We start from the raw sequence: 14,344 nt of genomic DNA on the forward strand, positions 1-14,344 counted from the left end.
CCCCTGATCTTCAGTGTTGCAGTTTTTAAAATTTTTTTAACGTTTATCACTTGAGAGACAGAAAAACACACAGCACGAGCTGGGGGAGGGGCAGAGAGAGAGGGAGATGCAGAATCCAAAGCAGGCCGCAGGCTCTGAGCTGTCAGCACAGAGCCCCATGCAGGGCTCAAACCCACAAACCGTGAGATCATGACCTGAGCCGAAGCCAGACGCTTAACCGACTGAGCCACCCAGACACCCCACCCATTTTATTTTTGAGAGAGAGAGAGAGAGAGAGAGAGAGAGAGAGAGAGACAGACAGACAGACACAGCATGAGCAGGGGAGGGGCAGAGAGAGAGAAAGACACAGAATCCCAAGCAGGCTTCTGTGCTGACAGCTTGGAGGCTGACACAGGACTCAAACCCACAAACCGTGAGATCGTGACCTGAGCTGAAGTCGGACGCTCAACCGACTGAGCCACCCAGGCGCCCTTTTTTCTCCAGTGTTTTTAAAGTCAGCCCCTCTTTAAAGTCAGAGACTCCTGAGAGGAGCACAGGCCCCCAGGAATCTATACCTGGGGTGAATTTCTCCCTCAGACCCCCACCCCAGACCACAGAGCTGTTCCCGCCTTGTGCACGCCCACAGGAACAGACTGTGGGGAAAGTCACTGACACCCCCTCCCACCCAGCCATCTGCAGCCCAGTGGTGCCAGGAACCCAGGCCACGCAAACGCATGCACATGGAGGGCCACCCCAGAAGGGACCCGGCTCACCCTCGCCGGCTGGTGCTGGCCCAGTCGAAGACCTTGTGCATAGCAGTCACGCCATCCCGCCCCATGGGGGCCACATCCCCACCTGTCATGATGGCATAGTCCATGCCCGAGTGCAGCGCGAGTTTCTGGGCAAGAAAGGGCAAAGCGTGTTTACTCTCGTCCCCCCCAAAGCCTGCACAGACCGTGCTCGGGCCCCACTGCCCAGTGGCCCTGGGGATGCCCCTCGCCTGGAAAGCTGGCCCCACCACGTGGCTCCTGATGCCCTGCACCCACTCCCCAGAGCCGCAGCACGGCACCCCGCGCACCTGTGCCGCCGTGTGCCCTCACCTTGGCAAACAGCGTCTTGCCGGTGCCAGGAGGCCCATACATCAGAATGTTCCTATAGAGGCTTCGGTTCTTCTTGGTGTTCCTTGTCGCAATGGCAATGTCTCGCACGCGCGCTTCCAGGCTGGGCTGCCAGGGAACGGGGCAGTTGGGACTGGCTCTGCAGCTAGCGTGTGCCTCCTGAGCCCCTGGGCTGGCCCCAGGAGGCAGCTTATCCCAGGCTGGGCCTCAGGCAGCAAATTCTACTTTAGGAAAGAAAAGCAGCCCGATCCGGTGGGGGGGGAGAAGAGCTCTGCGGGCAGAAGGGCACCTCCCACCCCGACGCCTGTCCCGGCCCCCGTGGGCGGCACCACTTACACTGAGGACGACGCCCTCCAGTGCGTCCTGGGGCTTACCAAGGAGGCGCCTGCTGACCTACGGGGGGACACGGGGGACGGTCAGGGTCATCGGCAGAGCCCATGACAGCCACGGGGCACCGGGAGCAGCTAGGCCACCACACGGAAACAGAACTGCCGTGGCACCCCTCGGTCCAGGACACACAGGCTGGGCCTCGCTCTGGAAGGCGGGCACACAGAGCCAACCGTGGGACTGGGCCAGGCAACTTACAGATTCCTCATTGACCTTTATTTCCGTAGTCGCACACTGCACACGGGCGACTGCCGTGGACGTCCAGCCACAGCCCACGGAAGGAGTGACACTGCACCAGGCAGAAGCCTGGACCCCTTGGGGGAGGAAGCTGACACAGTACTGCTTCCAGCAACTTCTCTCCTAGGATGATGGCATGCAGGAAGCCGAGGATTTTGTAAATGACCCAAAATCTACCCAGGGGGCAGTCACATCAACAGACACATAGAGGCAACCGACAAACCAGGGTGAGGGTCTTCCCAGTGCTGATGTGGACGGGCCCCTAGGATAGCATCAAAGAGGAAAAAGCCACAAGCAAATCCAACGTGCAAGAAAGGATGGATGGTGTTTGGGTAAAAGGGGGAAATGAAGACGCACGTTCGTAACTTGGCTGAAACACCAGAAGGATTCGGGCAGGACACGCCCAGTGAGGACCAGACCCACAGTTACCTGCATGGGGTGCCTCAGGGCCTCAAGCACTGTGATCCGAGACGTCTCCCTCACCAGGGACGGCTTCCCCAGCCGGGCCTCAATGTACCGTCCAGCAACAGATGTGGCGTTCTTGGCAGAGTAGACCCCCACGGCCAGCAGTGTCAGCCCGGCCACCTAGAGCAGGGCAGAAGGTGAGTGGCACCCACCACCTGTTCGGCAGCCAGCAACGCGCCCTCCTCATCCCGTCCCGTGCTAGGTGATGGCAAGGGTCATACAGGAGCAGCCCCAAGCCCAAATCCTCAATTACACGAGACTGTAGATATCTCCAGACGCAAAAGATACCAAAAAGCTTATCGCAAGCACTCTTTCTCACAAAGCTACTGGAGAACACATTCCGGCCGGACTAGAGGTGCTTCCAGGCGACAGGAACCCCAACCGTAAAGAGAGGAACCCTCAGGCTCGTGGGGGACAGTCCAAACATTGTGGTGGGACCACAATTACAGGGCACACGACCAAGACCTACAAGAGGCTCCTGGAAATTAAAAGCTCTTCCCCACAAGACCAACAGCTTGGCTACCACAGGGGCAGCGAGGACTCTGAGACCACATGAATGAGGTTCCAGGAGACCAGATGGCAACCGCAGTGACAGAAACAAGGGCCGGAGGGGAGCGGGGGGGAGGGCTGGGCCGGCCCCAGGGCAGCCCGCGGCTCCCAAACCCAGCAACCTTTGATGTCTTCCAGCCTTCTCCAGCAACCAGCCCTCTGCGCGTTTACCCAGCTTGTTTGGAAAGTAAATGCAAGGGACATTTTCCCACAGATTCCTTCATGTGCCCAGATTCCCAGCCAAGGAGCCCTGCCAGTGGGCAGACCCGGACTGCCTGCCAGCCCACTGCACCACCCCAGCCCGACAGGGATTCTGGACTGAGATGCACGCGAGACTCAGTCACTAACCACAGGTGTCTACAGCAGCTGGGTAGATCTGGAGAGATCTGAGTGCACGGGGTACTCACACCGCAAGAGGAATCAGAATGCCCTTAATTCACTTTAAAACACTCCAGGGAGGGGCGCCTGGGTGGTTCAGTCAACTTCTCTCCCCGTGTCCCACTCTCTCTCTCAAAATAAATAAACTTTAAAAAATGTAAAATAAAGGGGCACCTGGGTAGCTCAGTCTATTAAGTATCTGAGTTCGGCTCAGGTCACGATCTCACAGTTTGTGGGTTTAAGCCCCCCAGCGGGCTCTGTGCTGACAGCTTCGGATTCTGTGTCTCCCTCCCTCCCTCCCTCTCTCTGTGCCCCTCCCCTGCTCTCTCAAAAATAAACATTGAAGAAAAACTTTTCTTTTTTTTTTTTCTTAAATTTTTTTTTTAACGTTTATTTATTTTTGAGACAGAGAGAGACAGAGCATGAATGGGGGAGGGCCAGAGAGAGAGGGAGACACAGAATCTGAAGCAGGCTCCAGGCTCTGAGCTGTCAGCACAGAGCCCGACGCGGGGCTCGAACTCACGGACCGCGAGATCATGACCTGAGCCGAAGTCAGACGCTTAACTGACCAAGCCACCCAGGCGCCCCAAGAAAAACTTTTCTTATTAAAAAAAACAAACAAAAACAGAGAGCAGCACCAGGTTTGCTGGTGGGGAAGCAAACCACATGTTTTTCACTCAAAGGGTCTCACTGCTTTGCTGGGGCTCTGCTCAAACCGGCCCCAAGGGCCTCTGACCAGCCACAAACAAGGTCATGCCACAAAAGCAGGACCCAGGGTTATGAGGAAGAAGGCAGACGTGCTCTAGGGGGTAAAAAGCCACCACGCATTTTACAAACTCCAGTGACAGGACCTCGGTTTTTCAGGCGGGTTCATTAGCCCCTTCACTCCTGCGATGCTCACCGTTCAATGGCCTAGTTCAGAAAAATAAGCTAGCAAACAAGTTCCCAAGATTTGGAACTAAGTTTATTTATTTTGAGAGAGGTAGAGACAGCATGAGTGGAGAAGGAGTGGAGAGAGAGAGAATCCCAAGCAGACTCTGCACTGTGAACACAGAGCCCAACGTGAGGTTCGAACTCATGAAATCGTGAGATCGTGACCTGAGTCGAAACCGAGAGTCAGACACTTAACGGACCGAGCCACCCGGGCTCCCCTCCATAACCTTCAACCGTGAGCGTGAGCACTCCACGCTGAGGCTGTTGCAGGACTAAGCAGCTCTGAGGTGACTGGGCCTCCGCGTTAACGAAAGCTAAGCTTCTTCCGGGAGTAAGCGAATTCCAAGGTTGATCTAAAGCTGCCAGTTCCACGAAACCACCGATCAGCAGGCTGACTGGCTCCGATACAGGCAGTGACACTGAGACTCTTCCACAAGACGCTGTCCCCTGGCGCAGTACCCACAGCAGGTACGGAGCGCTTCCTGTGTGCCCGGCTGCGGCACAGAGGACACCGCATGGGCGCCACAGAGCTCCAAGGTGGAGACGGGCGAGGAGGGTCAGAGGGAGACAAGCATGCGGGTAAGGCCTGAGGCTTAGACGCTGCACAGCCAAGCCCACGTCGGCTCTGTCCTCTAGTCTCACACGGGTGCCCCCACCCAGCTCGGCACCAGGAGAAGGCAAAGCCCAGACCCCGTGCTGGGTCTCCCTCCTGCGGGAACCCCAATCTGAACAGGGGTGCCCAAGGGGGGGGGGGGGCAAGATGGCATCCAGAGGAAGCCCGTTTTCTTCACCAGAACACCAGAGGCCGTATTCTGGCAGCTCCCTATGCGAGGCGGGGAGTGGCGGCGCAGCCCTGTTGAGAAGCCAGAGGAACTGCTCAGCTCACCCAGCCCCCCGGGCTGCGGGCTGCATGACCCAGGGAGCCCGGACCACTTTCAACAGGGCTGCAACCCTCCGCTTCCAACCCGGAGTTACTCAAAACATGTTTGGGAAGACCATGTCAGGAGCCCCTGTTCGCCCCACGTCCCTGGCCTGAGCTAGAGGACTCGAGGGGCCATTTTAAGAACCAAGCGGTCTGACCAGCTTTAGGTTTCCTCGACCAGAGTCCTGGCCCTCCCCAGTCCAGTCCCTGCTCTCCCCAAGGCACGGCCTGACCTCACCTGCCCCCCCTTCACGGTCTCCAGAACAAGGCCAGAACTGCGTCCACTTGCAGAAAGAGCTTCAGGAACCAGCACATCAGGAATGCAAGGGCACTCCTGGTCAGCACGGCTCCCTGCCACCCCTTCGTTAGGGCCTCGGTACCGCGTGAGCAGGGGCCAAGTCGCACCGTGCGGCCCAGGACAGCACCGGGCACAGCGGCAACAATGCCCTCTGCCTCGAGTGGGGAGCAGCCCCATGGCACAGGGCTTTCAGAGCGCGTGCCTAGAGCCCTACAGCCTTGTTGGGCCTACCTCCGCTTCCTGCTGGAGGGTGGGAACCCTCACGGGAGCACGGCTTAAAAGGGTCCCCTGCCACATCTCCCGGAAGCCCTGGGGTTTCGGCCGGGTCCCACTCCGGAGGCTGCCGGGCAAACTTCCGGTTCCCCTTTCCACGGGGCGGCACTTGTTAAGGAAGAGGGAAAACGAAGCTCCCTTCCCACATCTTCCAGCCCACAGGTCACAAAGCCCACCGCCAGTGCCCCACACCCAGAGGCTACACCACACCTGACTTTCCCAGGAGCACAGCAGGAGGGACCTGCCCGGCACACTTCCTACCGCTGAGCGCCAGGAGGCAGGGACACAACCGAGCAGAGACCCTGACGCAGGCCACAAGCAGGAGGATGTGTCAGGGGTTATTACCGTGGCTGTCACTTTGTCCCAGTCTGTCACGAAGGCACGGAATCCTTCACCAAACAGGGTGCCGGCTGTCCTGTAGAGAAAGCAGCAACGCGACCAGGAGAGGATGGATCTGGGCACTTAGCTGGAGAAAGGGCAAGAGCTCTGAAGCTCAGCACACGGGAGGGCCTGCTGAAAGAGCCCGCCTCGCGCCAGTGTACCAACCGAGGGCCTCCTGGGGACTGGGCCTCACCTGATGGACTCCAGAATGGTCTGCCGGTGCTCAGCAGCCTTCAAGCGTATCTGCTCACGAATAATGTCTGCGTTCTCACGCTCGGCCTTGGCTCGGGCGCGCGCCTCGGCCTCCACCCGCAGCATCTCGTTCTTGTGCCGAAGTTCCATCTCCCGTTCCACGGTGGCTGCCCGGGGCGTGGCAGGAAAGGGGTGCTCGGCCTGCAGTCCCCCACCCTTCCAGCGAGGCCCAGGCAACCCTTCTCACAGGAGGGAGGCAATGCGCGTCAGACCCTGGGGGGACGTCCGGCCTGCCTAGGCTTCTGCTACAAAGCTCCGACTAAGGCCAAAGAACGCAGAGCCCCTGTCGAGGTTTGGGAATTTTACTTGGGGATCAAAGTGCTTGAAGAAACACATATCTATGCCTACGGCCTGCTTTCCCTGTGAGCCCGCTCCAAGGACGTAGCCCCCAAAAGCCCCAGGCAGAACTGACAACCCTACCTCGCCGCATGGCCTCCTGCTTCTGCACAGACTCCTCCTGCTTCCTTAAATTCTCCTCATTGAGAAGTTGCTGACAAGAAACCACAGGAGAAAGAGAAAAGCTTCCAAAGCTAGGAAATGACCAACATCGATCTAAGAGATCAGCGAGGGAAGCTTCTGCCACCACAGGGGCTCTGGACAAGCACAGCGAGGGGCCCGGTTCAGGAGCTCCTGCCTCTGGCATAGCTTCGCCCCAGGGCACTCCCAGCCCACTCCCAGCTGCCCTCCAAACACTCTTTCCCCTGTTAAATTTATAAGCCGTGAGGGCGCAAAGCATGATGGGTGCAAACACTTGGAAACCACCCCCACCATAAATTTGTCCCAGCCAGGTCCCCAGTCAGGTCTCACACAGAAGAACCCCTCCAGCACAGCTAGAGCCTGGAGGCCCCGGGCATCGTGCGCGTGTGTGTGCGCGTTATGTGTGCGCGCGCGCTCCTCTGGGACCCAGCACTGACTGCTGGTAAAACCACCCTGAGTTCTGGCCCACCAGCCGCCCCAGAAGATGCCCATGCTCTCAGGGAGGCCAAAGGAGGCCCCCCTCGCGTGCCAGTGTGCTGAGCTCACCTGCTGCTTCAGCTGGTCCTCGTAGCGCTGCCGGGCCAGCTTGTCCTGGTACTGGGCCCTCTGGGGAAGAAGACGGCAGCATGAACGCGGGTCAGCTGCAAAAGCTGGCGGACGGCCCCAAACCGACGTCGAGAGCCAGACTTCGCCGGGCCCTCAGACGAGCCGCCTACCTCCGCCTGCTCGCCCGGACACGCGTGCTCCCCGGCCCGCTCAGCGCGGACGTATTCGTGGGCGTTTGCACAAGGTCAGCCCACGGCCTCAGGGGGTCACTAACAGACCCAGACTGAACGCGGGGACCACGGAGTACCCCAGAAGCTTCCCATCCTGGCCCCCCTGTGCCCGTGTGGCCAAGCGGCCCTTACAGCCTGGTGCTGCCGCGTCTCCTCGCTCAGAGTCTTTCTCCTTTCCTCAGCTTGCACGCGGATCTGCTCGCTCTTCAGCTGCTCCACGGCGGCCTCATATTCCTATAGAATACACCAGCTGCTGCAAGCCCAAGGCCGGCGGGGCCTCCCGCTCTGGACTTGGAGCTCAGGCCTCAACAACCCCCTCCCACATTTCATGTGGGCTCCAAAGGGGCCGGGACAGGAGCAGGAACTGCTTCCAGAAAACGCTCGCTGGACCAGCACCACTGCACGGGCACCAAGGCCCAGGAGGACCTAGACTCCCAGGCAGCCCAGTGGCAGGAAATCGGACAGGGCTGGGTCCCAAGGAGCAGGCCAATCCCTTGGGGTGCCAGTCACTCCCTCCCCAACACCGCTTCCGAGGTGGCTTATGTCACGTGCTCACATTTTTTTTAAGGTTTTCAGTAATCTCTACACCCAATGGGGGCTCAAACTCACAACCCCGAGATCAAGAGTCACATGCTCTTATGACCGAGCCCGCCAGGCAGCCCTCACATGCTCACTTTCTGACTACACTTTACAACAGCCAACGGCGGAGGGCAGGCCCCATGCCTTTGCTATCCTTCTCTGCTCAGCGGGAAGGTCCTGCCAAATGCAGAGACACCCAGTCGGGCTCTCCCCTGGGGAGACCAGATGGTCCTCCCCTACACCAGCCCTTCCGCGTCGTTCTGCTGCAAGAACCCAAGCCACAAACCCAGCACATCTTTGACCTCTCCGTATTTCCCTCTTAACCACAAGCAATAAGGTAATCCCAGAAAGGAGACGCCTGAAGCTCCCGTCCTGTGCCCACCACCCACCGTCCTGTGTCCCTCCGCCACAAGCACCGCCTCCGCCGGCACCACACCCACTACCCACCTTGAGCTTGGACTGCTGCTCCAGCTGCAGAGTCTGCTCCTGCATCTGTGCAAGACTCAGTGCCTCCTTGGCGTGTCCTGTGGGGAGCGGGCGAGTAGGGTTAGGACGCTCGGACACCAGGCAAGCATTCATGTGAACCAAGGGGCTTTCGGGGAGACCACAGCTCACCTCGACCTCAAAACACATGTGCCCACCTGCATTCCCTGACTGGATCTTGCTTGGTGCCCCCTCCCTCCAAAGACCAGTACTCCCTTCTCATCACCTATGTCTGCTCTACGCCTGACAGAAAGCCCGTGTACAAGGTCTTGTACCCCAGCAGCTGTCACATCCCGGAGGGCTCTATCAGACAGGCTGTTCCAGGGTGCCAGGGTGGCTCAGTCGGTCAAGTGTTCGACTTCGGCTCAGGTCATGATCTCACGGTTTGTGAGTTTGAGCCCCACACTGTGGATCCTCTGTCCCCCTCTCTTTCTGCCCCTCCCTGGCTCATGCACATGCATTCTCTCTCTCTCTCTCTCTCTCTCTCTCTCTCTCTCTCTCTCTCTCTCAAAAAAAAAAAGAAAGAAAGAAAAAAGGGGTGCCTGGGTAGCTCAGTCTGTTGAGCATCCAACTTCGGCTTAGGTCAGGATCTCACATTCTTGAGTTCAAGCCCCGCACTGGGCTCTGTGCTGACAGCTCAGAGCCTGGAGCCTGCTTCGGATTCTGTGTCTCCCTCTCTCTGTCTGTTCCTCCCCTGCTCATGCTCGTTCTCTCTCTCAAATAAATAAACATTAAAAAAAATGTTTTTTAAGAAAAAAGGAAGGCTGTTCCACACTAGCTGAGAGTAGAAAGGTCAACATGGCAGTCAGTTCCTAATTAAACAAAAAGGCACCTGTGGCTACAGTGTCTTATTTTTGTGGAAGTTGCTTAAACTCCTAAGCTTTTAAGCTTTCAGTACCTGTTATTATTAATCTACACGTGCAGATAAGATGAATAGGAAGCAAACAATTAAATTAGAAACAAGCCAATGCACAATGACGACTCTTCACAGACCTCGTGTTTGTTATAAACACACACATTATAAATGTTTCCTGCGTATGTTCTGTTCACGAGATACACTTCACATCCATCGATATTTGGGGGTTCCAAAAAAAACTTCTGGTGGGGGCACCTGGGTGGCTCAGTCGGTTGAGCGTCCGACTTCAGCTCAGGTCACCATCTCACGGTTTGTGAGTTTGAGCCCCGCGTCGGGCTCTGTGCTGACAGCTCAGAGCCTGGAGCCTGCTTCGAATTCTGTGTCTCCTTCTCTCTCTGCCCCTCCCCCACTTGTGCTCTGTCTCTCGGAAATAAATAAATGTAAAAAAAATTAAAAACCTTCTGGTGCTCTCCTAGCCAAAAAAGCCCAGGCATACAGCTTCTCAAATATTTTGGTGATGACACAGTTCTCCCATCTGCAGTACTTTACTGTAAAAAATACTCTAACACGTTAAAGCATGGCAAGAAGGTAGGGAATCCCTGTGAACCCCGCTCCCTGATGCTATAATGTACCTAGTCTTCTCCCTTTGCTTTCTTTCCACTCCCGCCCCATGATCTTTCTTTTTGAAGCCTTCAAAGTAAGTTGCAGACCCCAACACCCACAAACTGCAGCAAACATGTAACTAAAGCATGACTTCTGTTTGCCGTTCCATAAACACATCTACACATTTAGAGGGATGTGACAGAAGCCCTGGTGTCTGGACAGACTGCTAGGGCATGTGGTGTGCAAAAACACTGCCTAAGCCCGGGAAGGACCTTCAGAGCGGGTCAGGACCTGGCTGACACAGCCTTCCAGACCTCACTGCAAGGCTCTCCCCTAGGTCTCTGGTGACTGGGAGCACAGAAGAGCTGAAGACCTGCTCCCAGGAACAGGCAGCACAAAGGCACCAGGGTCCCACACCCTGCACTGTAAACTTGGGAAGCCACGAAGCCGAGGCCTGAAGAGACCGCCAGGGCCCCTTTAACAATGAACTCTGACCAGGAGGGAGTGAGAGCACAAGAGTGCTCATCCTGGGGCAGCAGCAGGAACGTGAGTGCCACAGGCCAACAATGCAGAGACCAGGTCCCAGCTGCCCTTTTTACCCACAGCATGACCTTTGGCCAGCCGGGTTAACCTCACCTGAAAATGGAAAATTAGAGATCCCCCACCACTGACTCTTGAAAGAGGAAAACAGGAGACAGAGGCAAGACGCATCCTGGGAAGAAGGGTTTGGGGACAGAAGGAGGTGACAGACCAGGGCAAAACCTCTCCCACTGGCCGGTAGTTCGTCCAGGAAGGGTGGCAGGAAGAAGAAAAGTAGATGGGTGCCAGGCTGGCTCAGTTGGAAGAGCATGTAACTCCCGATCTCGGGTTTGTGAGTTCAAGTTCCCCATCGGGTGTAGAGATTACTTAAAAAAATAAAAAAATTTTGGGAGCACCTGGGTGGCTGAGTCAGTTGAGCGTCTGTCTCTTGACTCGGCTCAGGTCATAATCTCACAGTTCGTGAGTCCGGGCTCTATGCTGACAGTTCGGAGCCTTCTTGGGATTCTCTCTCCCTCTCTCTGCCCCTCCCCCACTCACGCAAACTCAATACACTTAGTCTGGGACTGGTGGTGTTCCAGCTAGACCTAAGGGTACAGGCTGTTTGAGTCCCAGGCCCAAATATCCGTATGTTTTTAACGTCCCTCTGGGGATCTGAGAGCCAGGCAGGCTCAGAGACCTTGGACCAGGGTTTTCCTGGGAGTCTCTGGAGAAGAGCAGGAATTGAACCACAAAGTGCCAGGCCTCTGATTCCTCAGACAGACCCTTGTTTACACCATGGCTTCTCTACACAAGTTCCTTTGGGGGGGGAGGGGGGGATGGCAGACCTCTGCTTAAATAAAAATTTGACAGCCGTTATGGTCCTTTTAATCCGTACTTATTCTGTGCCTTCTACATTCTAGCTTCTCAAACACTTAGACTACATCCTAAAACAAATCATTAAACCAACAAGAAAAAGGAAAAGCGAGAGGAAAAGGTGTGGGCTTAGCGAAGGTCCAGCCGATGATGGTGCCTTGGGGGCCCGGGAGTCAGGAAGGCTACCAGGCAGAGCCAGGACGCACTGACCCCTATTGCTTTACAGCCCTCGACTGCCTGAACGCTAATGCTTTCCAGTAACACCACAAATCTGCTTCATTACCATAAAACCAACGGTCCTCAAGTGAGCTTGCCTTCGCAAGGGGAAAACTGCTAACCACCACCACAATCTGGCCACGCTTTGGCCACGTGGAGGCAGCAAGAGGAGCAAAGAGCTCCCCTACTCTACAGGAACTAAAGACCAGGCTCCAGCCCCAGCACCTGCTACCTGTGACCTCTGAAACTTCCATCCGCGGCGGTTTCCTCACCTGACAGACGCGTGACAGCTTGGAAGCTGCCAAGGACGATGGCATCCCCAACCTCCCCGCACCCAAGGTGGCTTGGCCGGATTTATTCCCGCAGACCAGTTTTCTCACCTGGGAAATGGGACTGCAGACAGCCACTTACCACTCGACCACTCAGACGCCTGAGGAGCTACATGCGCCCAAGGACCCGGCATGCCCGGTGCTCGGTGGGCTGGCTCGCTGTGAGTCCTGAGCTTCCCTGGCCCCTCGCCCCAGCCGGGGCCCAGCCCCCGCCGCCTCACTCACGCGAATGCTCCAGCTCTCGCGCCGCCTTGGCTGCACGTTCCAGGCCCGTGGGGTCAAAGTTGCTCCATTTGTCCTTGGGCGCCGGCCGGTCCCCCGCGCCGCGGTCCCCGCCGCCTTCGCCCCCGGGCTGAGCGGGCGGTAGGGACAGCGGCGGCCCCGCGCCTTCGCCCTTAGGGCCCTTGATCCCGAAGAGCCACGACATGGCGCGCGAGCGCCGCGTGTCGCGGCAGCCGCCCGGAGCTCAAGACGAGCGGAAGCGCGCGGACCAGAGAAGCCTCCACGAGGAGCCAGCCGGTGGTCAGAGCGCCCGCGCAGGCGCGACAACGCCCCTTCCTCCCAGACGACGGAAGCGCAGGAGGGCCACGTACCGCGTGGCCTTCGGATAGGCCGCGGGTATCGTGACATCACCGGTGGCCCCGCCACGATTGCTCAAACTAGCTCCGTCTGGGGGCGGGCCGTCGAGGGGCAGGGCGAAGCGCCGAGTTACGGGGGCCGATCGGGAACAAAACCGACGGGCTGGGCGCCTGTATATCCTGGTTATACGTCAGTTCCGCCTAGCAACAGCTCCGTGTCCCGTCGCTATAGGCGCCCGGAGAATCCCGTCAGAGCGGGGGCGGAGAGGCAGGTGCCGCGGAGCCCTGGGGTCCTTGGTACGCGGGTGTGGGCGACGCGGCGGTGAGCCCCGGATGGAGGGAGCGGCCGTGGGGGAAAGGGCCTGCGGAAAGCGGCTGATCCGCGCAGGAAAATCAACCCGGGGCAGGTGCGCAGCTGGGCCTCGATTCTGCGCCCCCGACCCGCCACCAGAGACACGACCGGGCGCGGGGACGTAGGGGCCCCTAGACGGTTGAAGCTGCGCCCCGCGGGTCTCCGTGCTAGCGCACATAGCCGGCCCATAATAAGGTGCTGGAAGGGTAGAAACGCGGTTCCTAGCCAGTCTCCTGCAACCGTCATTAGGTTAAAGAGCCGGCTGGAGAACAAGCTCTCCCCATCCTCCGTTTCGGTGTCTCGGCAAACCACAGTGGTCCGTGGGCGTATGAGCCTTCGTATCACTTAAAAGTGGCTCACAATGGGAGGGAGACAGAAATCGCAACCCCGGAAGAGTGGAAAAGCAGAGCCGACTCCCCCAAAAGCCCCACAAGAGGGCGCCCTTGCTGGAGGAGGAATCCTGGCTTCTTGGGAAAGTCCAAAGGCCACGTGCCTGCTTCTGGGACAAAGGGCCAGGCTAAACCCGCCTGGGGCAGAGGGAGAAAAAGGTGGACCGAGCCTGCGTTGCTCTAGAACCCACAGTGCCCAAAGTTAGCAAACTTTGCTTCTTGGGTCAGCAACCAAGTTGCCCCTTTGGTCTTTCTTTGATGGAATTGGTTGAGTTCCCAGAATTACACAGTTTCCCCACTAGACTGAAAACAATTTTAAGCCTGAGTAAAAATGGGCGGGGGAAGGGGGATTAAAGATAATTCTGTGATCTTTCACCTCCAAATGAAGAGAAAACCAGATGAGTTCCCCAGGCAGATGCCCCCGCCCCCGCCCCCACCCCAGTGGCCATTATGGAGGTTCTTACGGACTAGAACAAACTACCAAGGTTCTTATGGAGAGCAACCCTGGTAGGGCTTCGCTGGATTAGAAGAGGAAATGGGTAAGAGACATGAAGTCCTTGTCCAAACACAGCTGGGCCATGTGCCCCTCTCTAGCTCCAACCATCCCAGACCAATATTTGGCAAGCCTGTGTACTTTTACGTAAAAAGGAATCACTTTGAGAATAAAGTTATGCATTTAAAAAGCCAGTTTCAAATAAAGTCAGTTTCATCTGCCTTAACTTGAAAAACAGAAAGAGATGATTGTTTAAGGATTTAGATAATTGCATTCCCTTTGACAAAGGGGTCTCCTCCAGTTTCCCTCATCCGAGGGTGCTATGCTTTCCAAACAAAACATCCAGGCCACTGGATTGTTTGTCACTTATGATCTTAGACTGGGAGCCATTGAGGAGGCTTGACACACCTTTCCTAAAACACTAAGTTAATAAAAGGGAATTATGGGACCGCCTGGGTGGCTCAGTCTCTTGCATCCAAGGCTCTGGTTATGATCTCGTGCTGAGTTCCTGCTGACAGCTCAGAGCCTGCAGCCTGCTTCAGATTCTTTGCCTCTGTCTCTCTCTGCCCCTCTCCTGCTCCTCTCTCTCTCTCTCTCTCTCTCTCTCTAAAATGAATAAGCAGTAAAGAATAAATAAAGGGAATTATGA

General features: G+C 57.0%; 1 protein-coding gene across 2 annotated transcripts in view; it reads right to left on the reverse strand.

Annotated features, from left to right (window-relative positions):
- Positions 1-12,427, reverse strand: part of LOC131505647 (ATPase family AAA domain-containing protein 3) — a 23,472-nt gene extending 11,045 nt beyond the window's left edge. Inside the window, exons 1-11 of one of the 2 annotated variants that reach the window (XM_058719445.1) lie at positions 12,109-12,426; positions 8,452-8,528; positions 7,558-7,659; positions 7,196-7,255; positions 6,593-6,662; positions 6,114-6,279; positions 5,885-5,954; positions 2,151-2,306; positions 1,434-1,490; positions 1,080-1,205; positions 753-877 (exon numbers count right to left, since the gene is read on the reverse strand). In XM_058719445.1, coding sequence (XP_058575428.1) covers positions 753-877; positions 1,080-1,205; positions 1,434-1,490; positions 2,151-2,306; positions 5,885-5,954; positions 6,114-6,279; positions 6,593-6,662; positions 7,196-7,255; positions 7,558-7,659; positions 8,452-8,528; positions 12,109-12,310 — 1,211 coding nt within the window. In that variant the 5' untranslated portion in view covers positions 12,311-12,426. Of the gene's footprint in view, positions 1-752; positions 878-1,079; positions 1,206-1,433; positions 1,491-2,150; positions 2,307-5,884; positions 5,955-6,113; positions 6,280-6,592; positions 6,663-7,195; positions 7,256-7,557; positions 7,660-8,451; positions 8,529-12,108 lie in introns of both variants that reach the window. The other variant, XM_058719446.1, reaches the window with a different exon arrangement.
- Between the last annotated feature and the right edge of the window lie 1,917 nt (positions 12,428-14,344).

The sequence above is a fragment of the Neofelis nebulosa genome, chromosome 2 (assembly GCF_028018385.1).
Source record: "Neofelis nebulosa isolate mNeoNeb1 chromosome 2, mNeoNeb1.pri, whole genome shotgun sequence".
Taxonomy (NCBI): domain Eukaryota; kingdom Metazoa; phylum Chordata; class Mammalia; order Carnivora; family Felidae; genus Neofelis; species Neofelis nebulosa.